This window comes from Talpa occidentalis, unplaced genomic scaffold (assembly GCF_014898055.3).
Source record: "Talpa occidentalis isolate TD23 unplaced genomic scaffold, MPIMG_talOcc4v2.1 talOcc4.15, whole genome shotgun sequence".
In the NCBI taxonomy this organism is placed as follows: Eukaryota; Metazoa; Chordata; class Mammalia; order Eulipotyphla; family Talpidae; genus Talpa; species Talpa occidentalis.
Window position 1 is genome coordinate 47428727 of NW_023601543.1, and position 27312 is coordinate 47456038.

The following is a 27312-nucleotide window of genomic DNA, read 5'->3' on the forward strand; positions in this document are numbered from 1 at the left end:
TCAACATAGAATTAATATTCTTAATAAATTGTCCTTACAAGTTAATAAGCAAAACACACAAAGGCAAAGGAGACAAACAAGCAAAACTAAGAAGAAATACAAAAGGCTAGTAGATTTTTGAGGAGAGCAAAAAGACAGCTAATTGGGGCTCACATGTCCATATAAGTCCACGTCAGTGCACATACTATAAAAGCGTGTCACACATACGAATTCATGAATCCTCATAAAATCCTGTGCAGTAGGCTCCCAGACCCTCACAGGCAACCCAGGACCATGTGACACCCCCCATAGTTGCCTATGGACCTGAGTGGGGTGATAGCTGCCCCTACAATGGCCATCTGGGCACCACTGATCCTAGACTTCATCCCAAGGGACTTTGAGGCTGTCAGGAGAGCTTGCAAGTATCCTGGAGTCATTATTTCTGGCCTTTCATTCTTTGCTGTGTGATAGATGGCAGTGTGTGAGCCCATCTCCTCTAATGAGTTGCTGGGGTGCAAAATTCTATGTGGTGGAGTACATGCATATCCATCAACCTTATCAATCAGTTGGGTTGGGAGTGAGGCTGTCTGCTGCTTATGGAAGTTGGTTGCCTGGAGAAGACCTGGAGGCCCTGCTGGTAGGTGGAGATTCCCTGCAGGAAACAGTTCTGTTTTGCACCAACATGAGGAAAAAATGGGTTATCAGAGTCCCAGAGACCTGTGCCTTTATTTCCTGGATATTTGAAAAGGCAGGTGTTACCAATTATCCACGTGAACCATAAAGTCCATTAATAAAGTGGCCATACCAAGTCCTAGCAGCTTCCTCATCTCTCCAGTCCCCCTAGCTCTGGCCCTTCACTAGCTTAGGAATTAGCTTCCTACCTACCACCTCACCATGAAGGCTAAAGGGTCAGGTTCTGGACCATCTCAACTCTAAACTCAGGTCTCCTGGTGGAGAGACCATGAACCCCTGGGGGCATTGTGAGGACAGTTGAGGGGCTGGAACCAACTGGCCAGATAACCAACCACCAGTGGATAGGTAACTGGCATTTAGGCCTACCACCCTCCAGCTGCCCCCGAGCCAACCCGCCACAATCTCTGACACTGAAACATCCTCTTCCCACTCACAACTCAATCCAACTTGATTTAGAGTGCTTCATTCCCATCTCCAACCAGGAGGGCCTTGCTCCTTGCAGAATGTACCCGGGAAACCAGAGGCTGCCTGCCCCGCATGGTTGCCAACTCCAAGTCAGGGCCTTGGTAATTGGGGTGGGAGGCAAGGAAGTGGGGTTGAACCACCTTGGAGCCCCACAATGGGCTCTTTTATCTTCCTAGCCTGAGAAGGAACAGAGAGAGGCTCAAGTGAGTGACGTGCTTGGGGAGGAGGTGGTGAGGGCAAGAGTGAGCTAACCAGGCTGGAGAAAGGCAAAATGGCCCAGGGAGGCCATGGGCGCGCATATAGCTCAGGTTGATGGGCCCTCTACTCAATGCTGACTGTTGGCATGAGACTTTGCTAACTGGGCATAGCGTGGAGAGAGGGAGAGTAACTCAGGCATGTCTGTCATCTCTCTAAGACTCAGATTCTGGCACTTGCCAGGCTCTCGGGGAGACTGACAGTATTGACTCCCAGGAGTGTCTGGTTATTTTCCTGGCAGCAATCTCCGATTGAATGTCTCTCTGCAACCTTCATTTCTGACTTTTTCAAGTGACCATTGTCCATGGGAGTCTCCATCATTGGCCACAATCTCCTTGTGTGGCAGGACCTTGAGGATTGCCCATATGATCTTGGCAATCTGTCCTCCGGTCAAATGGGCAAAGAAAAACAATTGGCCTGAGACAAGGAGGAAGGACAAAGAGGAGGGATGCAGAGCTAGACCCCCATGCTCCAGCCATGTACTAGAGGTGAAATGTCATTTGGGTCACTTTTGAGAATGCCAGTTTCCTCATCTGTATGTAAAATGACTTTTGAATGAGATGATGGATATGAAGTACCTGGAGCATAGGATATAAAGTACCTGGAACATAGTAAGGTGCTCAGTAAATGCTAGCTGTCACCGCCATCACCATCAGTATCATCAGCATCACTGTGAGCCTGTATCCCACACCCATATTCCCATCCTTGTGCTTGACCCTGATGCAGAAGATTAAAGAGAAGCAGTCAGTGGTTTCTGCTCCAGGATAGTGTTTAGTGGGAGAGCTAAGGTGCACATAATAATGGAAATCCAAGTGCCACTCACAAGCAGTACAGTCAGGATATGGAGCTCAAAGTAGAGAACAGAACCTGTGGATTAACTAGGGCTTTCTAGGAAGGCTGTCCAAAGAGGTGAGGGCTAAGGTAGGCCTGGATATGTTGAATTTCCAGTACTGGCAGGGAGGATGGGGAGAAGGGGGCTGCTCCTGGCTTAGCTCAGCCAGGACCAGCGCCCGAAACTGGCAATGCTCCCCATTTCCTGTTGGGTTGTTGGCCATGCTCAGTGCCTCAAGAATGTGAAAACTGGGCTGGCCACTGGGGGTCGACAGAGATCAAGGAATAGGGAGGCTACCAGGGAGAGGACAAGATTTCCTTGGGGATTCTATCCCTTTGATTCAACAACCTGCCTGGATGCCTCTTTCTCCCTGAAATCCCACCTCATCTTTCACCTGTCCATAACCCTAAGGCATTCTTTGCAGAAGCCTCTGAGATTCCTGCCTTCCCCATCTGCCCAGGACACCAATCTAAGGAGGACAATTGCCTCTCTCACCCTCAAGGCTACGTGGGGCTGCTTGGTGTCCTGGAGAGGGACTGTGAAAGAAAACCCAGAGAAGCCCATGAGGTTCAGGTTGGCTTCCTCATGAGAAAGATGATGGGTGCCTTGTCAATTGAGGGTTCACCACAAGCCTCACTTGGGCGGCACCATGAATGTAAAGGTATTGGCAGGGAGGCTAGAGTCTTAGAGAGAAAATGAGCCTTCACTGGGAGGGGCCCCAGGCCCTCCTGGTTGGAGATGGGAATGAAGCACTCTAAATCAAGTTGGATTGAGTTGTGAGTGGGAAGAGGATGTTTCAGTGTCAGAGATTGTGGCGGGTTGGCTCGGGGGCAGCTGGAGGGTGGTAGGCCTAAGTGCCAGTTACCTATCCACTGGTGGTTGGTTATCTGGCCAGTTGGTTCCAGCCCCTCAACTGTCCTCACAATGCCCCCAGGGGTTCATGGTCTCTCCACCAGGAGACCTGAGTTTAGAGTTGAGATGGTCCAGAACCTGACCCTTTAGCCTTCATGGTGAGGTGGTAGGTAGGAAGCTAATTCCTAAGCTAGTGAAGGGCCAGAGCTAGGGGGGCTGGAGAGATGAGGAAGCTGCAGCTCCATTCCTTGGCTTATCCAAGTGCTTGCTCTGCCTGTGGTATTCCTCCAGCGATAATTTGATTCCTATGCTTATTGGACCTAACACGTTAAGTGTGTTCACTAAGGAGCCAGGAGAAGGACTGCATAAAGATGCCATTTCTCCAGCCAACATTGCCCTCCCCCAGGCCTACTGGCCCTCTGAGATGGTGTGGATGACTGCTGCTCCTCTACCCTGAATTCTCAAGACCCTAACAGCGATGAATGCACAGGTCCCAGGTAATTGGAGAGAGAGCACAACAGGTAGATCAGGCTGGAGTGCTGCAGGCTTAGCCCGCTACACTGCCCCTCTCCCACGCCCTGGGCTAGACAGGCAAAGGAAGATGAGCCTAGATCAGTGACACATGGGAGGGCAGGGATGTCCAAAGATGGGGCTTCTAAGGAGCCCAGGGTCCCAGCTGCCACCAAGCTCTGGCTTTCCAATGCCTGCTCTAGGCCTTTGTCGGGGGCAGGGACAGGCCATTTGCTTGAGTGGGGCCTGAGGGTTTTGGACATGTTTCTAGGAGTCCAGGCTAGGGCTAGGTTTTATAAGAAAGGAATAAGGAGGACAGGGACTAGGCTGTGTCAGAAGAAATGGCTCCTTGTCACTGTTGTCCTCCTGCCAACAGCCTGACTCAGAGCCATGCTGGTACCTGGAAAATCAAGGTGATATCACTGCAAACACCATAAAGCAGGCATGAAGCTTGGGGCAGGGACTGGGAGTTGAGAGTTTTCTTGAGTCTTTGGCCTTTGGGGATGCCCCTTCCTTCCCTAGCCACAGGAAATTGTCATAACTGCGGTGAAACTAGCTTCACAGAACTTCCCTCTCCTGGGGTTAGATCTGACCGAATCCTGGAGTGTGGTACAGCCAGAAGGGTGGGGAGGAAGAAGACTGGGAAAGCTCAGGAGGCCCCGCCCTGGCCTTTCCCTGAGACTGACCCAGGGATAGAGTGACTTGGGAAAAGCATGCATTTGCGGGGGTGGGAGGACAGGCTGAGCCCAACAGACCAACAGACCAACAGACCTCAGCAAGGAAGCAGTGAGGACAGAATGACTAGCATGAAGGGCAAAGAAGGGGGTGGCAAGAATAAATCACTGTGTTTTGCAGGCTGAGCTTGGCAAGGACACAGAAGGCAGCCAGACTCAGCCTGGTACCTCAGTTTTCTCAATTCTAAAATAGGCCTATCAATACCAACCTCAGGAATGATGTGAGCATTAAACAAAGACAATCATGCTCCAAGGGTGACAGCACACCACTACTGTGCCTGGCATACAGTCGGGTTTCATGAAGTACAACCAGCCTTCATCCTGTGGGCAGTGGCTGTATGCATCTGTGAAGGCAGTGGGATTTGCAGGGGCCAGACTGGAGACTGTGGAGAGGAGAGTGAGCCTCACTGGGTTGTCCCAACTAGCATCCTCTTGGGTCTCATGCTAGACTTTCTGCTCCCTGACACTTTGGTGGACAAGGCCCACCCTTTGGCACGAGCACCTTTGCCATGCCCTGGGATGTGGGCATCTAGTCACAATCAGAAGTGCGAGTTGTGTGGTCAAATAGTGTAGATTTCAATCCTGACTTCACTTCCAGGCTGTGTGGCCTTAGGTGAGCTAGTTCACGTCTTATCTCAGAGTACAGGCAGGCAAGGGGAGGTCCAGGACAAGGGCCCCAGAAATAGAGAGGGGGTGTATATATGTTCATGCATGTGTGTGACAGTGACGTGAAGAAATGTGGGGGCTGGACTCCAAGAGCCACAATGGCTGGCACAAGGCCTGCCAGCTGGTGTCGGGTGAATAGGTAGGAGAAAGCCCAAATGCTTGTGTATGAATATGTATGTATGTGCGTGAGGAGGAGCTAAAAAAAAATGTGCACGTGGCACACTGAGCATGTGTAAGCGGGTGAGAATGTGTGCGACCAGGAATGAAGGTGTCTCTGTGGGAGGCTCTGTGGAAGAATAATAGTTTCCATTTGGTAAGCACTGTGGTGGGCCAGGCATGATGCTAAGCCCTTTCTGTGCATCATCTCATTCATCCCTCACGGCTCTGAAAATGAGTGATGATGTCCAGGTTGCAGATGAGTTAACTGAAGCCCACAGAAGTAAAGTGACTTGCCCAAGGAGCTTCACTAAGCAGTAAAATGTGTGACTCTGAAGTTCCCACCTCCTTTTTTTGTATGGCAATGGGAAGCTGAGTTCAGAAGGAGCTGCTCTATAGCTCTCCGGAGACTGCATCATTCCTGAGGCCTCCTGCAGTTGCCAGGTGTTCTTCTGCATCTCTGGGTTCAAGAGGCCCTCACATATTGATTTCAACCTGCTTGCAGCTCCTCAAAGGCAGGGCTAAGGTGTAAGATTGGTGCTCAAGGAACTTTGGTGGACTTGAACCCTGAGGGATTAAATGTGCTCAGTGACACTGGTCTGGGAGGCATGGCTGCGGCCAGAGGAGGGAGCGAGCAATTGGATAAAAGGGGAACCACATCCTTCACAGATGCTGACTTCCTTTTAGGTTCACCCCAGGGCGTACTTCTTCCCTGCCTAAGGGGGCTGAATCACCACATCTGAGGCCCTGTGGTTGGGAGAGGAGGAGCAGGAGATCAGGGCCTCAGCTGGCAGGGAGCAGGCCCAGTTCTGCTACCCAGGCCCCTGCAGCTGGTGCAGCAGACATGTTGAGGCAGAAAAGGTCTGTGTCATGTCCAGAGGTGGCCAGTGCATGGAGCAGGCCTATACACAGAATCCTCCACTATTTCCTCTACTTCCCTCCCATCCAGGGTTAGGTGTTGGCACACTCAGTAGTTGCTTCTGTCTTCCTAGGGTTCACAAGTCTGCCAGTATAACCTGGTCTCCTCCGCCACCTATCTGGACCTGGGCTTGCCTTCCCTAGAGGCACTGGGCATGCTGACAGTTCCATCTGTGGTTCTGGGGTTAGCAGTGGTGATTCTAGCTGGGAACTTGGGGCTTTGGCCAGGACCGCAAATGAACTTTCCCAGGCTTTGTAACTTCCTGAAAGATTTTGAGTGGAGTAGAGAGAGCCCTGGCCATCCTGAAGGCTGCTATTTTCCAGGCGTTAACCAGCTTTTAACCAGGAATAAAGTAAGGAAGCAAATAAGCAAGAAGCGGCTGGAAATGTGGCAGTTCAATTTGGTATAGGAGAATGGACATAGGCCTTGCAGACAGACAAGCCTGGCATCAAATCCTGCTTCTACCACCAATCAGCATGGTGACCTCAGATGAGTCTCTTCCCCTGCCATAAGTTTCCCCCTGTGTAAAATGGGAAGAGTAGAACTCACCGTAAAGGGACTATGAATGGAAACACATCTAATATTGTTCTTGGCGCATAGTAGGCCCTCAGTAAGTGGCAGGCTGCTCTGCCTACTTGGGCATTGCTGCACTTTGGGGCATCCAGGCCCCCACACTGGGTTGTGCCCTTGCACCTTGTTCTCATTTGTCCTCGCTTCCACCTTAATAAGGGGCCCAGGAAGGAGTTAGAGACCTTAAATAAATCCTCCTCCATATCTACCCAGATCCACCTCACCCTAGAGGACCTGTACCTAAAATGGGAGTGGCCCAGCTTCTCCCTTTCTATTTTCCTCCCAATACAAGTCCACTCCACAGCCAAGCAGCAAGGAGACTTTACATGCTGGGCAGTCCGAAAGCCTACCCCAAATCCATCCTATGGGGTAAATGGTTTCCAGGATTTTCTGCCCTCCCACCTTTAGGATTGCCCTGCCTGATGGGGCACCTGCAGTTGTTACATTGTTGTAAACTGACTTGTTTACTGCTGTGGGCCATGGGAGGAGTATTGAGATAGTCAGGGAGAGAAGCAAGAGAGAAGCAGGAGAGAGAAGGAAAGAAAGAAGGCCAGAGAAAGCCCAGAGTGAAGACTTGCCTGGGGCGAGGAGGCCTAACCGGGCACCCCTGCCTGACGTTTACCTGGTTGTTGCAATGCATGTAAAGCTCAATAAAAGCTTGAGAAACCCACCGTGGGCTCTAGGACTCCTCCTTTACCCCGTCTGCTCGGATATAGATAACCTGCACTGTGCCTTTCCTGCCCCTACACATACCTCCTACCCCTACTTGGCCACGGTTCTTGTGAAGACGACCACCGCCATCTATGGTCTTGTTTTTGAGCATTTATGCCTGGCTTTTGTGTACTATGCTCCAGTTGGGGTGCGAACTCCCAGTTTGTTCCAAGCACTTGCAGTGGTAACGGAGACCAGTAGGGGGAGACATTAGTACGTGGGTAAGTCTGTTAGGGTCCGACCACGGAGAGCGGGTTGGACCGGGTGGGTCTGAGCTATGTGATGGAGCCAAAGTTATAATCAAGGAAATGAGGAGGGGCGGGGAGAGTGAGCCTGGACTGGGAGACAAAGACCCAGATGGCGAGTCCAGGAGGGGCTGGAGTCCGGCGTCTTGGAGCTAGGGCGCCCGCTTTGGCTGCTTCAAAGGCGCCTACCCTGAGTCTTTTCCTCTTTGCCCTGGAGGTGTCTTTATCTAGGTGTCTTCACATCCCTGCTGGTCTATCCCAGGCGCTTCCTTGCCTGCACCTTCAGATAGAACAAAACTCTAAATCTGGGCTTCTGGGGTCCCACAAGGCTCTCCTTCAAAGCTGAGACTCTTAAGACTTGCTGCTCCCCAGGGCCAAAGAACTCAAATCCCCTACCACCACCACCACCCTGCCCTACTTGACCCCTCTGAGAATCCACTGCCCACCACTATTCGCCTGTGTATTCAGGAGGCCGGCTCCCAGTAAAAGCGCACACTGCCATTCGAGGGCAAAAGGCGTAAAGCCCATTTGAGGCCTATCTGAGACAGGACTGGGAGCAACGGGATAGCCTTGCCACATAGGTGGGCACAGAGGAGGACTTCGGGGCTCGTGTGTGCGGAAAGAGCGAATGGCTGTACTTTCCCGGGAGATTTCGGGCCAGGCCTGGCCCAGGTCAGCGGGCCGAGTGTTGACCAGGCATGAGGGGAGAAGAACAGGCCTAGCCGACGGTTCTAGAGAAGCGCCAGCTTCCCACAGGATGAGCGCTCTGGGAACAGGACTACGGGGTACCCAGTCCTAACCACAGGAGCCGCACACACAAATCCGTATCATCGAGTGCGAGGCGTCCTTAAGAGCTTCCTGAAACCCCGCCCCCTTCCTGTTCTGGGGGCGTGGCACGGGGCAAGGACCCCGTGACGGAGCTTGCTATTGGCTGAGCGGAATAGGGTTGGCCTTGCGTTCGCCTGAGCAGGAGAGTAGACAGCTCAGTGGCAGCAGAGGGAGTCTATGCGCGCTGGCTGCCGGCTGGAGGTGTGTGAGCCTCGCACGGGCCGTAGACCCTCGGGCACAATCGCGGGGGAGCTAGGACTCAGCGACCCGGCTGCCCGGCTACCCGGCCGAGGCTTCAGCGGCGCAAACCGATGGGACTGGCTCATTTGGCAGCGTCGCTCCTCTCTTCTAAGTACACTGAGTGGGGCCCGTGCTGAAGTAGAAGCTGTCGAAGGGGTTGGCTGGGGGTGGGGTGGGCGCAGCCCGGAGTCTCATTGTGGCCTGGAGGAACAGAACCCGCGCCTGGGCGACCCAGAGGGGAGCCCCCGGACTCAGTACGAGTTGTGGGGAGACTCCCACTTCTTTCCAGGGGTGCCGATCCTGGGACAGTCAAGGCGTCAGGGCAGCCACCGAGTCCTCAGTGGGGAGCCCCCGACGAGGAGAGGGCGCGCAGTCCCGAACGATATCGGGGAGCCGAGCGGAATCGGGCGGGATCACCGGGGGGCGCAGAGCCCCCGTCGCGCCTCGTGCGGCAGAGAGGCCAGAGGAGCGAGCCCTCGGAGGCCGCAGCCCATGCCCGGGTTGGGGGCGGCTGCCTAGTGAGTCCGCCTGGCCGGCCGGGCGGAGAAGAGCGACACAGAAGCCGGCGGGAGGGGAGTACTTCAAGGCCGGTGGCGGAAGATGGGCGCCTGAGTGGCGAGGAGAGCGACTCGGCAAGAGAAGGCGAGGAGAGATTTGGTGAGGAGGCGCCAGGGGATCCTGAAGTGCAGCCTGCTCCCGGGAAGATGGCCCGGCCTGGGCAACGTTGGCTCAGCAAGTGGCTTGTGGCGATGGTCGTGTTGGCGCTGTGCCGGCTCGCCACGCCACTGGCCAAGAACCTGGAGCCCGTGTCCTGGAGCTCCCTCAACCCCAAGTGAGTAACTTCTGTTTGGTCCCTGGGGTGGAAGGCACTCCTCCGGGGTGAGGCTACGCGCCCCGAGTGCCAGTGGGAAGGTATTCAGAGGAGGAGCGGCGCCCCATTTTGTCTCTGGCCTTTTCGAATGTTTTATGCTGGAGGGCGGGCAGGGTGCAGAGGGTTGGGCTGGGGCACTTAAAATAGGTGAAGACCTCTCAGCTACCCGATCCTCTTCCCCTGAATGTCCGGGAATAAGTCGAGATGGTCGCGCCTGGCGGAACTGGGAGTCCGGGCGCTCCAGAGCGCACCGGAGAGCTGGGTGGAGAAGAGAACGCAGCCCCTCTGGGGCCCCTGGGAACGTGGCGGTTTTCGCCAAGAGTCGCTCCGTGGGGCGAGCTTGACCTGGGTGGGGGACGAGGCCGGAACACAGGTTCCTCGTTTGTTAAGCTGAGATGGGAACGCGGCGCGAGACTCCGCGCTTAGGGTGGGTGGCAGCTCCTGTATCCCCATTTGGGCTTCTCCCATTTTCATTTCTCTTTCTTCCTTGTTTGCCTCCCTAGCTTTTTGCTTTGCGGTCTCTTCCAGCCCCCCCTTTTTTTCCCCTGTCGGGGCCGTGGAAGGGCGGGCTCCGCTCCCAGGCTCACAAAGGCGGGTGGAGAGGGGCGGAGTGGGAGAGTGGTGTGTGTGTGGGGGGGCTTGTTTCGATCCAGCGCCCGTCGGGGGTCCAATGAAGCCGGCAACAGACCTTAGAGGGCCTGCCTGGGTGGAGAGTGGCAGCCAAGGAGGTGGGTGGGGAGCAAAAGATTCTTGTCCAGACTGGTCCCATTGGCCCACCCCCACTCCCCACCCTATGGCCCTCAGATAGGGTAGCTGTGCTTAGTTTTCCTCAAGGGATTGGGGAGGCAACTACATAGAGAAGATCGTTTCTTTTCTTTCTGTTCTCCCCCCAAAAAACAACACATACCTTTCAGGGCGGTGGCTCAGTGGTTTCTGGGCTCTTCCTGAGCCCTTGCTGGGGCTGGAGCTGTGTGGTGACCTCTGGACCTTTTTCTTTTTTGACATCCAGGACTCGGGTTGGAACTTGGGGTCAGAAATTGCTCTTCCTTTCTGGTTTCTGGAGGTCCTGGCAATGTGCAGGCACATTAGTGGAAAACGGGGCCTTGGCCTTGCCCTGTTCATGCTCTCTGTTTCCTGTATCTGGAATCTCTTCCTGTCCACTCTTGCTGGGATCCCCGCTATCTTCCCCAGCTCCTGTCTGTCTTGGCCCCTTGGGTTCCAAGGAGGGTACATCTCTCAGCCTTTGAGTGGGAGAAGGTGGCTTCTTTAGTTTTCTCCTTGGGTTAAGGTATGGTCCTATTTACTGGTCTAGTGGAATGGCTAGATCAGGGCCAGGTTACAAGAAAAGGACTTGGCAATAATGTCTCCCTTACCCAGAAGGGTAAACTGGGTGTAGTGCTTTCCTAACAGCAGAAACTCAAAATGGTCTGGGGCCCTTGGGCCACTCAGCCCCTGGGGAAAGGTTTTGAAGTGCGCAGTTCCCCTTCCCTCCTCCCCCCTGTGAGGGTGGAGCCTGGAAATGCTCTATCTTGAGCTGGGAGAGCTGAAATCGCCTGGGGTAGCCCATCATAGGGGCTCATGGGAGTGACCTAATTGCTCTCTAGGTCTCTAACCAGAGATAGCAGGCAGCTCCACAGCTGGAAAGGAGCCCTCCTGCAGAGTTGGGGATTGGTGGGGAGCTGGGAGAAACAAGATCTAAGCTTCCCCCTTTTTGTGTTTTGAACCTTTAGTGCTCTGGACCAGTTCACAGGTTTTTGAGGTCTTCCCCCTCCCCACCCCCCAACCACTGCAAGCTGGGGGCCAGCATCCTGGTGCGAGGGTGGGACGTAACTAAGGACTCAGAAGGACCTGCACAAATTCCATTCTATAATTGAGCAGATCTTGGGAACTGTGGAGGATTGATCTAAAGTCACTATGCCACTAACCCCGCCCCTGGGATTCCATCTAGGCTCAGGGGTCTGGAATTCAGCCACCCTCTGCGTGTGTTGGGGGCTGAGGGGAGACAGGCCAGAGGAAGGCAATTCCCTCAGCTCATCTGGACTTGAGCTCTGAGGGCTGCCTCTGCCACCGCGCCCAACCCTCAGGGCTGCCACAACCTTTCAAATAAACTGTCTTTTCTGTCTTTCTCTCCTCCTTTGCAGGCTGCCAGGAATTCTACCTCTCAGGTCCTTGTTGCTTGGCCCTCCCATACCCTCTGTGAGCCTTGCTCACCTCCCCTCTCCATCTCAGCTTGCCTGCTCTCCCTCTTTCTCACACTCCCTCTCACTCTTAGTCACTCTCTGCCTCTTTTTCTCAAGTCCTTTTGTTTCTCGCACATGCCCGTGCTCTCCCTCACAGGCTCATTTTCTCTCTTCCCTCCCCTCTCCTCCCAGGCTTTTGGTGTCTCTTCTCAACCTTGTCAGGAGCTGGTAACCCCCCCCCAAATCTCCCAGTGCCTATAAACTGTGCTTAATTGCTTCCTCCTTCGGAAAAAAAAATTCAAAATAAAGAAGTGAGGTGGAGGGGCAAGAGGAGATATTTTCAGAATCCAGGGTGCATGCAGCCCGGTCACTGACTGGGAGAAGGGAACCATAATGGCCAACTCAAGATTCCCATCCTTTTCCAAATTGGCGAGGGAGCCTTCCAGGGTGGCAATCCCTGGGTGGTGAGGCCCTCTGCCTCCCTGGGCCCTCTTGTCAGACTTGCCCAATGAGCAGAGGCTGGGAAGGTGGATTTGGTCCCACTCCAGCTTGGTAGGAACCAGAGTGTGCACGAGTGCACTTGGGTGGGTGGAGGGGGTTGTCTGTGAGGGAAGGTCCCCTGGTGGCTCCCTTCCGCAGCCTCTTCCCCTGAGAGTTTGGGGCAGCCGGCAGGCCTCACACTTGAGTCTTCTCAGCCAAGTCCAGCTGCTTCAGTTCAGTCTCTCAGTCCTGTTCTGACCCCTTCCTGTCCCCCAATCAGGTTCCCCCACCTCCAGAGAGTGGGAATGTGCCTGAGATCACATTACACTTTCCCTCTGAGGGGGTGGGGTGGCCACGGTCAACATGGCATCCAGGACCCTTGACTCCATCCAGCATGGGTGGGGGCAGCTGCAGACCCCAACCCATGCTTGGCTGCTATAAGCCAAAGTGTTGGCCCCAGCCCCCTCACAGCTGTTCCAGCTCACAGTCCTTGGGGAGGCCAGCTCAGGGGGCCCCTTTCTCATGGTGGCTAGGGACCTGACCTCTTCTACTCTGGCTCATTGGCCACAGGCGGGGGTCTGGGAGTGCTGGGAACCCAGCAGCTCCTAAAGTTCCCTGTTCCCTTGCTTCCCCACCCCCACCAGAGGCCCAGGGCCAGAAGGTCCTAGATGCTGGGATGAGGGCTGAATCAAGGGTTCCCTTTCTCCCATCACCAGGTTTTCCACTACCTCCCCAGCTTGGGTGGATGGGGATGTGTGGGCCCTGGGTACTACTGTGCATCACTGTTTTCTGGAGGTTGGGACTATGGAGAGGGGTGGGTCAGCCTGGAGGCTGCTGGTTGCCATAGAAACACTAGGTTTGGGCAAGGGTCCAGCCTGTGATAATTAGGGGAGCTGAGGTGGGGGGTGCTCACCAACCACATTTTGGCTGTCTTGGCCTTTGTATCACAGCAGCTCCCTCACCCCCAGGTATGTTTCAAGGTAGTGTTTTTGGGTGGGGGTGCCAGCAGCCAGGAGCATAAGTTGAAGGAACTTCTTACTTCTCCACAGTGCTGTGTGTGGCATGCTCACAGTTGGGGCAGCACCTGGCTGCATATAGAGCATCCTTAGATCTGAGCTCAGTAGGTGTTCCCAGCAGCCCTGGGAAGGAATAGCCCCCATTTTCCAGATGAGGAGGGCAGGGACCCAGCGAAGAAAAATGACTTGTCCAAAGTCAGTCAGCGTGGAGTCTGGCATCCTCCTGCCTTGGAATCTAGGAGATGGGAATTCAAGGTAGGCTTTGAGAAGAGGATCTGGCTCCCTGCCCCCAGCTTCCCTACTCACCTCACAGGTGTGTGTGCTTTTGTCCTTGTGACTCAGGCCCTGCCTGCATGTGATGAGCAGTGCTCTGGCTTCTCATTTGACTTTGTGAGGTCTACCCAATCGAATTCTGCCCTCCGAGAGCATTCTGCTCTGGTGACCTGAACTAGAGGCAGCCAACTGTTAGGTGGGGAGGGTGACTTCCTCTGGGACTCTCCTGGCTTCCCTGCCTCTGACAGTGCTGTGTGAGTGCCAGGACCCAGCTGCTGTTCCTGCCCACCCACGCCTGGGCGGGCACTGCTGGGACACGCCTGGCCTGCTCCTGCTGCCTCTGGGGCTGGGTGGAGCTGGGGGAGTGAAAGAGGAGCCTTTAATTTGGGGGCTCCCCACCCTTGCTGGGATGAGAGCAGACTTGAGCTCTGGCTCGGGGTCTGCCCTCTACTAGTCCTGCCACCCTGGGGGTGAAGGTGGAGCAATGCTGGGGACACATATTCAAAGCTGTGACTGGCAAGAGTCTTCTACTAAACTTGAGCTGGCGAGGCCTGGGACCAGACTCTCCCTATGGCCACTCTCCCACCACAAGTTTCTAGAGCCTGAGGGAAGGTTGAGTGGGAAGCAAGTATAGACCTGGTGGGACTTGGGCGCTTTCTGGGTATTACCACCGTGACTGCAAGCTGTCCCTGCTGTCAACTGTATGTGTATGGCTGGAGAGGGGCTGAACTGGAACAAAAGAAGCAGAGGGGCAGTTGGCTTCTGACTAATTGAAGGGGCAGCTCCAGCCCCTTCAGCCTTCTCCTATCCCTGTGTTCTTTTCGGGGGTATCTCTTAGCTCAGAAGGAAGGCTGAAGGGAAGACTTGGGCTAGGGTGAAAGGGGGGAAGCAGGCCCTAAGACAGGATCCAGAATGCTTGGGCTGCCATCCCCAAGTCCTTTTACTCCCTGGGGTGCTTCCTGGGTTCCCAGGGCTATCAGAGGCTAAGGAGGGTAAACCTCAGGGGTTACCATGGTGACCTGCTTCAGGCTTCCTGCTGGGCCAAGTCAATGGCCTTACTTTCCCCAAAAGGGGAAAAGGGCTTTGTCTGGGGGTGGCCCCAGGCAGAAAAACTTGGCTTGATAATGGGAGGAGTAGTCGTTTTTTTTTAAAGTGGGGGATAAAGATTTTCACTTGGGAACAATCTATTTCTCTTCCCCTCCTCCCCCTTCTCTCAACCTGGTGACTAAGGGGAGACCTGCAGGGTCCCCCCCTGCACAGCATAACTAGTGTTGTAGCTGGCTCAGGGCTTCTCTCTTGCTGACTACATACTCATCCCTAATGGCCCCTTGCCATTTTCCTGAGTTCTTACAGGCCAAGAAGCTGTTGTCCCAGTGGTGGGGATGATGCTAAGACCAAGGTCGGTCAGGGAAGGCAGGGCTCATCAGCCTCTTCTCTCTCCTGGCACTATAGGGGAAGGTGAGTTTCCCTCTGCCAGCTGCTATGCAAATGAACTGTTGAATATTTATGAAGTCTGATCATTGAGGTTGAAGAGAGTCTGAGGGGTGTTGGGGGCAATAGTCCTCTCTCCTTGTCCCTCCCCCATCTGCTATGTAGACATCTGTTTCTTCAATGTCTCTGGGTTCAAGGTAGAGCCATGAGTAGCTAGATGCCCTGTGTTCTGGTTCTGGGGGGCTCTAGAGCCTGAGTGGTGATGGGGAATTGTGCCTAGATCAGACAGGCATCTCAGGGCATAAGCCAGGGTTTGGTGATTAGAAAGGTGAGCTGGCCTGTACCCCTTTGCATTCCCTTTATACCTACTGTCACCCCCAGATAGCGTTCTTTTGGGGTACAGCAGAACAAGGATTCAGCTAGTGTGTTTTAGGTCCTCAGAGACCCCTAGGGGTTCATATCCTGGGTGAGTTTAGGCTCCTCGAGGTGACTTTGGGCACCTCTGTTCCATGGTAACATTCCCTCTGTGGCTCTCGAAGGTTCCTTCTGGCTCTAAGATGTTAGAAATTGTCTAATAGTGCTGTCTGGGTAGAACCAGTGTGTGAGGATTGGAAAGTGAAAAATGTCTTGAGAATTATAGAGGTTTTGGTGAGAGTTTACAGCTTTTTGTGGTACATGTGTTTCTGTGGGCCTCCACCCTACCCCCCACCCCAGTGGCTCCTGTCTGGTGCTCTGAAGTGCAGTAAAGTCAGGTTTCAAGAGGAGACCTGCGCATTTTGGCTTTTTTACTTTTACTTGCCTGCCCACAGACAAGATGGCAGATCCCAGCTCAGTGGAACCTCACTCGACAAGGAGGGCCGACTGCTTTTCTTCATCTGCTTGTTCCTGTTTCCCTATTCTACACCTTGGGTATCATTTCCCTCCCTGGAATGAGGACACCAGACTCCCAGTAGGCCCTCAGTGTTTGTGATCCCCACAATGGACCCTCAGGAAGTAGAAGAACACTCTTCCACTGTCTGCTTCTTTCTCTGGAAGCACTGCCTTCAGCCCTTCAATCCTTCCTGCTGGAAGGACTGACTCCAACGGGATGAAACCCATGTTGCTGTGACCCTCGAGGCCTTCCTGTCAGCCCTGGGATAAACTGTCCCAGCCACTGTCATGCCCTCTTGCCTGTGTCAACTTATCCTTGCTCACCCAGGCCCCACTTTCCTCTAGCTGCTTCTGTGGACCCATCTCAGACCAGCTGTCCACTCTCTCTCTTACTGCCTCCAACCTTTGCTGTTTGAACCACACCAGAGCATGAGCTATTTTCTTTTCTGACCCAGACAGACACCGGACAGACAATAAAGTCCTTGAGAATGGGGCCGTTATCTTCTGTTTCCTATCCCAGCCCCTCTCTGCTCCCCAAGAAACAAGACTGGGTTCATTGGAACTTGGGAGTGGTATCTGGGCTCCTGCCTCTTGGTAAATGAGACTATATCTAAGCAGGAGTCAAATATATTGAGTGCCTACTGTGGGTTAGGTGCCCTCCACATGCTGTTGGATCTTCCCACCACAACCCTGGGAGTGGGGGGTAGAGCAAGACCTTCCTACCCCTAGTTGATCAGTGAGGAGACTGAGCTCAGGGAGATCCAGCAGCTCATCTAGGCAATCAGATCCTTACTGTCCAATTCCAAAGTCTTGTCTTTCTCCTACATGCCTTTCTCCCAGCTCTAGCTCTCCCAGGCTCAGAACCAGCAAGAGAGTGGCACTCTATTCCTGTGTGCTTAGACAGGGGCAGCTGCCTTCCAGCTGCTATTCCCCCAGCTGCTATTGCCTGGCCTTCTGGATTATCAGATAAACTTGCTTCAGGAGATAGGTGCCCATGTCTTCTCAGGATCTGGAGCAGGAGCAGTGTGGATGTTGGGGGATTAGAACACGGATGATCTGTTGTCCCTGCTTAGGCACTTTGTCCCTTCCCTCTGTTCTTAGGAGTGAGCCTGATCAAGTTTGGAGATTCAGACTCTTGCATTATGGGAATGGGGCTCTGGGAGGACACTGGGCAATAGGAGTAGGAAGCTGGGAAAGCTTTGTGGAGCTGCACCTGAACAGAAACTGTGTCCATTGCCCCTGGGCTCCAGGTAATACCTGTCCCTATCTCTTTATCATGCCCAAGATTAACAAAGATGGGGGAGAAGACATGGGTCCCAGACAGGTTGAGCTCCCCTGGCCAATGGCTGGGAGCTGCAGGGTTGGTGGCTAAGGCATGTGTGGACTTGGAGTGTGTATGTATGTACATGGTCATGTGAGTGCACACACATGCAGGGGAGGTGGTAGTCATGGTTATAAAGGAATGTGAGTGTTTTGGGGGTGGGAGAATAGGGCTGCCATCTCCAAGCAGCCCAGGCCTGACACCTTGGTACCCAGCCCATCAGCCACGTCAGCCCCCTACGGAAATGCCACATTAGGACAAAGGGCTCCCCCAGCTTGGCAGTGCCCTACCCTGCCAAGTTGTCTAAGCCTGGTAGCCTTGCCTATGGGCCAATCATTCCACACCCTGCTGGCAGTGTGGTTCTTTCTCCCCACCCCCAGCCTAAGCATGGAGGAAGGACAGAATGCCTATTCTCACCCTCTCTACCCAGTAAGCCCAGCCTGGCCATTATTGTCCACTCCTGTGGTTCCAGAATGGCTTGGGCCCCCCAACTCTGAGGCTGACTGTCTCCCCCTTTCTGGACAGATTCCTGAGTGGGAAGGGCCTGGTGATCTACCCAAAGATCGGAGACAAGCTGGACATCATCTGTCCCCGAGCAGAAGCTGGGCGGCCCTACGAATACTACAAGCTGTACCTGGTCCGGCCTGAGCAGGCAGCCGCCTGCAGCACCGTGCTTGACCCATATGTGCTGGTCACTTGCAACCGGCCAGAGCAGGAAATCCGTTTCACCATCAAGTTCCAGGAGTTCAGCCCCAACTACATGGGCCTGGAGTTCAAAAAGCACCATGATTACTACATCACCTGTGAGTCCCTGCCTACCTACCCTGTGCTTCTCTCTTATCTATCGTGGAGCTGTGGCAGCTTCGAAGTAGAGCCACGAGACTGCACACGGTGAAGGCCCTGCCTGCTCTGGTCCCCTCTGAAGACTGGTGTGCTCTCTTCACCCAGCTTAGGAGTTCCAATCCCAATATTCACCAAGGGCCCCACTGCCAGCTTACCTTGGCTCTAGGAGTCGATGGGAGAGGACTTCACTTTTCACTGCTCTCTGATTCTCTTTACCCAGCTAAGATCGGCTCTTGGGAATGACAGAGTTGGCAGAGCCCTTGGGGAACAACCAGCCATTTAGCCTTTCTCTTCATGGGAAACTGCGGCCCCAAGAGGTGAACAGGCTTCTTGTTCTAGATCATCTGAGAATTTAGGGATAGGATTGGACTCCTGACCCCCTAATCTAGGATTCTTTCCACTCTGTGTCCATGTCCCCCTCACAATGCCAATTCTAATTGCTTTGCCTCTGAACAGTGTCAGCCAATGAGAAGATACAACTTAGTATCTACTGAGAAAGAAGGACCAGGGCCTGGTTGTGATACAGGATGAGTGACCTTGGGGGAGGACTAATTTCTGGTCTGGGCTGGGCTGGTCTACTCAGTACCTAATGGGAAGTTCTCAGGGAGTGGGGATTCCTTGACTCCCAGTTCTGTCCTTCTGGGCTAAGGCAGCACTAGAGTTTCTAGGTAATGCTGGCTGACCTTTCCATTTTGCCCTGACTTCTCTGGCCTCTTGCTGCAGCCACATCCAATGGGAGCCTCGAGGGACTGGAGAACCGGGAGGGAGGTGTGTGCCGCACACGCACCATGAAGATCGTCATGAAGGTTGGGCAAGGTGAGTGCCCAGTTGGGGGCCCCAGTTGGACATTTGCAACAGACATTCCCCCTTGGGTATATGAGTGTTGGGAGGCACATAGGGGCAGTAGGGTCATGGTATATGAGGTGCAGCCTACAGGCTATTCTCGGCCCACCCCAGATGACGGGGGCACACACGTGGGCAGAGTCCTTTCCCCTCACTTGTGGTCTCCCATCCCAGACCCCAATGCTGTGACACCTGAGCAACTGACCACCAGCCGGCCCAGCAAGGAGACAGACAACACTATCAAGATAGCCACACTGTCCCCTGGCGATGTGGACTCTGACGGCAAACATGGTGAGTTACAGGTGTCTAGAGACCAGAAGCCATGGTTTGACTGCCCTTCGGGGCCTGTCTCTGAAAAAAAGGACAGGACCCAGGTTGGCCATGTGTCGCTGGGATTTGTGGCTAACCGTCCCTGCCCTCCCTCTCCCTTCTCCAGAGACTGTGAACCAAGAAGATAAGAGCGGCCCAAGTGGAGGCGGCAGCAACAGCGACCCAGACAGCTTCTTCAACTCCAAGGTGGCATTATTTGCAGCTGTGGGTGCAGGCTGCGTCATCTTCCTGCTCATCATCATCTTCCTGACGATTCTGCTACTAAAGCTACGCAAGCGGCACCGCAAGCACACGCAGCAGCGGGCACCTGCCCTCTCGCTCAGTACCCTGGCCAGTCCCAAGGGGGGCAGTGGCACTGCGGGCACTGAGCCCAGCGACATCATCATCCCCTTACGGACTACAGAAAACAACTACTGCCCCCACTATGAGAAGGTGAGTGGGGACTACGGGCATCCCGTCTACATCGTCCAGGAGATGCCACCCCAGAGCCCAGCGAACATCTACTACAAAGTCTGAGAGCCTGGCAGCCTCAGGCCCAAGGGACAGTCAGTCTGGACTGCACTTCTCTCTCCCCTCGCCAGCTGTGCCCACCTTTGTATTTAGTTTTGTAGTTTCTTGGCTTTTATAAGTCCCTTTTTACCCTGCCCTCTGGGCTTCAGATGGGGTGCTTGTGCCCCCACCCCCATGCTCTTGTGCCTTCCCCCTCTGGCCAGGCTTCTGGGCTCTGTGGGGGCGCCCCTTTTATTGGGCAGGGTTGGACGCAGGTGGGGAGATAACCCCCCACCCTGGCCCTGTCCATTCTCACCCCCTTTCCCCCCTCCCAGGACTACATGTCCACTATCATCACTGTTTTTAATGTTTTTTGTGTTCATTTTTTAGCTGTCAACTCATTTTCATCTATTTTTTGAAGAAAATTGGAAAAATGCAAAAGACAACCCCTCCCCAGGCCTTTTGAGCCGGGCCAAGCCCACTCTAAGGGGCCTGGGGCAGGATGTGGCCAGCCAGGAAGCATAGGATGGCGTTTCTTTGATAAATTCCTCCATGTCTGGGGGTAGGAAGGGGACAGGCCTGGGTTGTTCTTGCCCATGAGGAAAGATGAGAGTGCCACCCTCCCCTCCTGACCCTCGTTCTGCAAAGCTGAGCTTGGCAATGGGGTAGTGGCTGCCACCCTTCCACCAAAAAAAAAAAAAAATTCCTTCCTTGTGGGATTCTTGGGCATCTCCCGCCTCCCTCACTCTCACGGTAATTAATGTCTTAATTGGCTGTTGCCTGGGGAACAGGAGAGCTGCTGCAGGCAGATGACCTCATGGGGGGTGGAGAGAGGTGAGGTGCCCAGGTGGCTATTTGCCCTGCAGAGCTGGGAGTTCCCCTTTCCATTCCCCCCTCCCCCATCGCCCTGTTCTCTTCTCACCTTGGGCATCTTTCAGCCTGGTGGGGAAACAGGCCCAGGGCAGAGACCTAAGCGGGTATAAGGCCTGGTGGCCTGCTCCTTTCCTAGGCTCTAGGTCAGGTGGGTGATTCCCCAACCCAGCTCCTGCTCACCCCCAATTTTGGACTGGGGCCTGGAAAGAGGAAGAATCTACCCCCGGCTGGGCCAGCACGCCGTGCACTTTGACCCCGGCTCCTTGCCAGCACGGCTGCTAACAGACTGGCACATGAGTGCGCCTTGCAGGGGCTCCCAGCATGGCCAAGAAAGGGGCTGGGCCTTCCACCATCCACCTCCACACTGCCTCCTGGCCAGCCGCCCACCCCAGTGCCTGGTGGGAGAGGGAGCCAAACAGCTAGCCCCTTCCAGGTGGCAGTCGGAAAGGTTTTTTGTTTTTGTTTCAGTTTCCCATTTGTGTAAATACTAGTCTTTTTGGAAAAAAAAAATAATGTAAAGATGTTTTGTATAAACTCTGAATTATTTTCTTGTTGCTTTTTTCTTAGAAAAAAATGAGAACTAAAAAAAAAAAAAATTTAACCACATGGAGAAATGGGTGTAAAATGGTGTCATGATGTTGGGGGATGAAGTGTGAGTGTTTGAGTGAGTATGAGAGAGCAGAAGAGAGAGAAAGAAAGGAGATAGAATGTGTGTGTGTGTGATTTCCTATGGCCAAATCACAGGTGTCCTGTGCAGGTCTGGGAGGGGAGAAGGTGGCAGTCCTAGTGGAGTATGATGTCTCAGCTGCTCTGTGGCCCTCCTGCCCCCCCCCTCAGTTTCCCTGCCCTCTTGTTATGTTGGTGTTGCAACCATTACCCCCCTCCATCCTGTTACCTCTGCGGCAAAGGCCATGGGTATCTTCCCAGTCTGGCATTAGGTTCAGCTAGAGAGGGTCGATGGGGAAGGGGGTGTTCCTGTGGCCACCTGGGTGTGTCCACAAGTACTGCCACCGCCTGACTGGAGCTAGATATAGGACCTGCTGGCAGGCCCAGCCCAGTCCTGCCCTGCCTCAGGATGCCTGAGGGCAGAGAGAAATCTTCCCAGGGCCTGGGCCTCAGATGCAGCCCACCAAGTAATGAGGCAGCTTCAGGCTGGCTGCTTACTGCTTGGCCTGAAGATTCTTCCTTCTGGCTTCAGAGCCAGGCCATGCCATGGCCTCACCACAGTGTACTTGGGGGCTCCTGGCTGACAGTTGAATTCCTCAACCTAAAGCAGTGCTGAGCACCACCCACAGGCTGAGGCTTAACTTGCTTGGATCAGTGAGGGTAATGAGGGTCCCAAAGATCTTTTGGCCTCAACCCCCAGCAGAGACACGTACTGGCAGGGCCTGGGACCTTTCTGTGCCAGCCTGGAGTCACCTGTGGGCCTTGTGGGGGGACTCCCTGTGGAGGTGGCTAAGATCGAAATCAAGAGAGGAGGATGAGTAAGATCCCAGCAACTCAAAATGGGTAAGAAGGCACTAGAGGAAAGGAGGAGGAGGAGGAAGGAAGGGGAGGACTAACTAGTGATCCACAGCAGGAAGCCCCAGTGAACCAGCCAAGGAGCAGGCAAGACTGAGGGAAATGGGACATAAGAAGGAAGGGGGAGGGAGAGCCTTGGGACCTACAGGGTGGAGGGAAAGGAAGCTGGGCTGGAGCAGGGCTGGGCCTGGCTGGGGTGCTCCCACAGCCAGCTGGGGCAGAGGCTGTTTATTTGGTTTCTCATTAACCTGACGAAGTGCCTGGATCAGATGGGAGATGGGGCCTCTGCTACTTGACTGCCTACCCAGAGTTGCCCCCCCTCTCCGCCCCCTCCTTGAGTGGGGGGTCTTTGACCAGAGTTAGTTCAGGCCAGATTGATGTCCCTAACTGAGATGGAGCCTGACCTGGGTTAGGTGTGCCCTTCCTCCATTTCTCCAACCATGTGTCCTTGGGTGGTCCCCCATCTATCTCAGGATACCAGCCTACCTAACCCATAGGGGATTGAGTTCTTGGGGTCCCCTTGGGACTAGCAGTGGGAGTGTGAGGTAAAATATGTGGGAGAGAGCAAAGGAAAGTATCAGGCAGTCTCAACAACCCAGAAATTTTAGGACTGCTTGTTTCCACTGGCCCAGGCCTGGGCACCAAGACTGACGCTGCTTCGAGCTCAGTGCCTGGTACCCAGCAGTGCTTAGTAGCTCCTGCGGCAGTGTGTCCCTCACCTGGATAATTCCTGCCACTTGTTTTGAACACTTCCACATGTAGTCTCATTGAGTCTCATGTACCCTCTTCCTTGTGAGGGTAAAAGGTGGGGAATCATTTGCCTCATATTTGAGATGATGAAACAGACCTTACCGGGGGCAGTGACCACTAACCGAAGAACACACAAGTGGATGGGAACATGGGGATTCAAGGCCAGGCCTTTCACTTCCCCATGAGCAGATAGGAGAAGCTCCTTGAAGGGGACTCTCCTTCACCCCACTCCCCCACTCCTCACTCCATCTCTGATCTCTGGTGAGACTGAGCAAATGTACTTCCTTGGGGATCTTGAAGAACAGGAGCCCTCCTCACATTCCCTTCCCGTCTGTCTAGGTCAGGGAGGAACCAAGCTCAGCTTGCTGGAGGCAGGAGGTGTGAGCCTCCCATGGTAGGGCCCCAGACCTGCCCCACCCTCAGCTCTCCTTCCTGTCCCAGCTGGGCCCAACTCCTGGTGAGTCAGGGATAGAGGATGCTTCCCAGGTGAGGGTGGGGCTGCCTGGCTTCCTCTGCAGGTGGAGCCCAGATAACCAACGAAGCCAAGCTGGGCAGGTGTGAACCAAGCCTCAGTTTCCCTGAATGGACAAACTTTGTGAAGCTGGAAGGCCAGGGCTCTAGTGATTTACTGCACTGAATCATTTTAAGTTTCCAAGAGTCCTCTCTGAGGCACAAGTGACATGGATGGCCTGGCACCCTCTAGGTAGGGGCAGGAGAATGGGTAGATTTAAAGGGGAAACTCAGATTTGACTGAGACGATCCTAGGTTGGTCCCGCTGAGCAAGAGGCCCTCTGGCCACCTGGCATCACTCACTCTCAGAAATCTGGACTGCTTGCCTGCCTGTCTGGCCTCCTGTCCTGCCTGGGCATGTCACAGTCCCACTGACACCCCAGCTGAGTCAGTCCTAGCCTGTGTGGGGACCCTCCTCACCCGTCTGCTGCTGGCCTTCTATTACAGCTGGCCATAAGATCTGGGGTTGGGGGAGGGGGGCGCTGCAGCCCCAGCTGGTACTTGTTTAGGTACTTGTTTGGAAGGCTGCTGAAAGGGGGGGGGGCAGCTCCTATCCAGGAAAGGGGTGTCAGAGCCCAAGTTGAAAGCAACCTAAGGGAACAGGGGAGACAGTATTTATAGGTTCTGTTTCCAATGGTTAATTATTGAGCTGGCAAAGAGAAAGGAAAGAGGTAAATCTGGGGGTGGGGAATAAGGAATGTGTGATGGGATATGGGATGGGGCGGCGGGGGGGGGCAGTTTGCTGAGGGCACTTTATTGCAGTGCCAGAACCCAGGCCATCAGGCTGGAGACTTGAAGGCCCATGATAGCTATGTTACGACTTTTTGAACAGGGACAGGCAGATTCCTGCCCTTTGTGCCTCAGTTTCCCTGTCTGGATAATGAGTGGTACACAATTTCTTCATTTTATTCAGAAAATATTTACTGAGTACCTGTAAGATGCTAGTTGGTAGATTAGTTATGGGGTCCAGTGAAAAACAAGAGAGATAAGGTCCTTGCTCCCAGTGACCTCACATTCAAGAAAGGCCTCTAAGTGCCTGGCTAGCTCTTAACTGCATGTGTGGTGACAGGTTGTGGGAATGAATGGGAGAAGCAGAATGAAAGGGACACAGATTAAAAATGTGGGACCTAAAGTTAGCCTTTCACGCATTGATTTATCCATATGTTTTTCTGAACAATGTATGCCTGGCATGTGGTAAGCACTGATAAGATGGTAGCTGTTGTTTCTCCAGTGAGGTATATAGAGTGGGCAATTGAGCTCTGGGGCTGGGCTTCCCAGGCACCCTTCTTACTTTGGGAGTGGACCCTAAGCCCCAAATGTTCTCATCATCACTGACCAAAGCTGGCGTTTTGTCAGGCTCCTAAACATCCTTATGAGAAATTATCCTGATGCTCCAATCCCCTGCTGCCTTTCCCAACCCTAATCCCAGGTACCTGGGCTGCAGTTTGGCAGAATGTACCCATGATAAATGGTTCCTAAAGCCAAACTAGAAGAGGTGTCCTTAGTCCCTGCCTACCCCTGTGGCTCTTTGGTCTGGTCTCTTCCAGCCTCCACAGAGGCAATGGGTGAGGGGAACTGGCTTCTGAGAGAGGAGTGTCCTCCATTCTCTTAAGTATTTCCCTAGGGAAAGGCTCCAGGAGGCTCCTTCAGTTGATCCAGGGGACTAGAAGTGCCCTGTGCCAGGGACTGCACACAAGCTGGATTCTGCTGAGCAGAGGCACAGACTGGTGGCCTCCCTCCCTGGCTGCCCTCATGCCTGTTCAGTGGAACCTGAGAAGACAGAGGCCAGAAACTGATAGAGTGAGAATGTTCCTGAGAGCTTCTTTCCCCTCCTGGGGGAACTGAACCACGAAACTGGAAGGGTAGGGAAGGGACTTACTCAAGGGCACACAGGAATTGGTGACAGGTTAGTCCCTAGAGCCAGCTCCCTTGCCTCACAGACTACAGCTGAGTGTCCTTCCTATATGCTGTTGTATTGTTCTCCCAGAATCCCCAGGAGTCTGTGTGAGTGCATGAACTAAACATATATACACACACAAATATATACACATATATACATATATATTCTTTATATTGACAATACTATACACACATAGTATTTATATTGACAAACTACGTAAGTTTACACAAGGCAATTACCAAAAGGACACATAACCCTGAGGAAAATGGTCCTGGAAGGTTTAGGCACAGGCCTGGAAAACGTACTAGCAGTTCATCCCCCATCCCTGGGGTTCCCTCTCCTGTGGCACCTCACACAGCTCTGAAGTCAAGCACAAGAGCTTGGAGGTATCTGTAAGGGCCAGACCTCCTGGTTCATGGCCTAGACCCAGAACTGGGCACCTCAAACCCATGGCAGCTCTCTCCTGCTTAAAAAAAAAAAAAAGAAAGAAAGAAAAAAAAAATATATAAAAAAAAAAAAAGAAAAGCTCAGCCTCCTGCCTAAACCTCCAAGGCGTGTTCCACCCTTCCTCTCCCTCCCTCCCCCACCTATGCAGCCAGGCCTTTGAGGCCAGCCTGACAGTTAGCTGTCCTTGCCCTGTCTTCAGCCCCCCTGCACACACTAATAGCCATGGCAGTAACATGCTTTCACATGCAAATTTCTATGGAATTCTCAGCCCCTGCCAGTGCCTCAGCCCCCAAGGCCTCCCCCTGGGCAGATTCAGAGAAGAGAATAGAATCTTTCAAGCTGTTAGGGCCTTTATAGACCTTCTAGTCCAACCCCCTTGTTGGATGGATGGGAAAACTGAGGCCCAGGGAGAGGAAAAAGGAACTGCCCACAGTCACATAGAGAGTTCACAGGGCCTGGCCCTCACCCAGCTCTTCTGACTTCCAGCCCATTGCCTCTTCAAACCACCACACAGCCTCCCAATGTCCCCATCCCCGCCCCCATAACAGGTTGTTTACTGTGGGCTCTGAGATCCTTCCCTCTGGCATCCCTCAATGGGGTCTAGGAGTGTGAAATCCAGAGAGGCCAGAGGTACCCAGAACTTCAGGACATTGGCCTGGGAAGGGAGCAGTCTCCTTCTAAACAGGCATCAGATAGGATTTGCTCATTTCTAGCTTTTTGTGCCCCATGCCCCCCCCATTCCATGATCCTGACCAAACTACTCTCAACTCTCCACCTGACACGCCAAGCCATGCCTAGCCTTCTCATGGGCTCCAGCAGCACTAGCTCTTCTCAGCTGTGTGCATCAATTCTCGGCTGGTGTTGTCACCAGTCACACCTGCGCACTAGGAGGCCCCAGGAAGCCAGGGCTCTGACAGGCATGGAAAATCTCTCTTCCTTTCAGCTCAGCTCCAACCGGATCAGAATTTTCTGAAATGAACTTTAGAAGGAAACAAAAATAAACACAGGAGGGGAGAAAGAGACCCATTTACAAAACATAGGTGCCTGCTCTCCACTTGGCTAAGGTCTTGGGCACAGATGAGCCCAAGCTAGAAACTTCCTGGTTACCTCTGCATCTCTGTCTTCAGTTCTGCCTCTGAGACAGTGCTTGACTCTGCCCTTTCTGGCCACTCCCAATGCCCCCACCCTGGATCAAGACACCTTCATCTTGCTTGACTATGGCACCTGCCTCCTAACTCATCTCTCTACTGCCTTCCTGCCCCCTCTCCAGCAAAACGGCAGCCATAGCCATGTTTCCCAAAATCAATCCTGATCTTGTCAATCTATCTTTCAAATTTGCCAACCAGCCTTCAACTCCTCAGTCCCACTGTCAGGGTCCTGGGTAGTTGGCACGTGCCCCTCTCATAAGCCTCCTGCTGCGGCCCCTCCATACCACACTCATCTGACACCCCAACAACACAAAGCCACTCACTGGGCCCTGGCCAGAACAGGCACCCTTATGTCTCTGAGCTCTTCCATATATATTTCCAGCACCAGAAAGGCCCATCCCCTTACTCTTGGCCTGGCACACACCTATTGATCCTTCACAGATGCTCTGACCTGCAAATCCAGGCAACGTTGGTGCTCTCGCCTCAGCTCTCACAGCCTGCCTGCTCACACTAATGTGACCTGTCTGTTTCCCCCAAACAGAGGTTAGCAGAGAGACATTA

At 53.7% G+C, this 27312-nt stretch overlaps 1 protein-coding gene across 1 annotated transcript; it reads left to right on the top strand.

Moving 5' to 3' along the window:
• Positions 1-8570: 8570 nt before the first annotated feature.
• Positions 8571-22106, top strand: EFNB1 (ephrin B1). Its single transcript, XM_037512305.2, has 5 exons — positions 8571-9487; positions 17623-17900; positions 18664-18756; positions 18958-19074; positions 19220-22106. The coding sequence occupies exons 1-5, from the start codon at positions 9360-9362 to the stop codon at positions 19627-19629; spliced, it is 1026 nt and encodes a 341-aa protein (XP_037368202.1). The 5' UTR covers positions 8571-9359; the 3' UTR covers positions 19630-22106.
• Positions 22107-27312: the final 5206 nt, after the last annotated feature.

What these genes read in the sequence shown, in the direction of transcription:
- EFNB1 (XM_037512305.2), top strand. Translation starts at nt 9,360, where the DNA reads ATGGCCCGGCCTGGGCAACGTTGGCTCAGCAAGTGGCTTGTGGCGATG. An exon ending in TGGAGCTCCCTCAACCCCAA is followed by an intron (nt 9,488 to 17,622) that starts GTGAGTAACTTC and finishes CTTTCTGGACAG; the next exon opens with ATTCCTGAGTGGGAAGGGCC. An exon ending in GGACTCTGACGGCAAACATG is followed by an intron (nt 19,075 to 19,219) that starts GTGAGTTACAGG and finishes TCCCTTCTCCAG; the next exon opens with AGACTGTGAACCAAGAAGAT.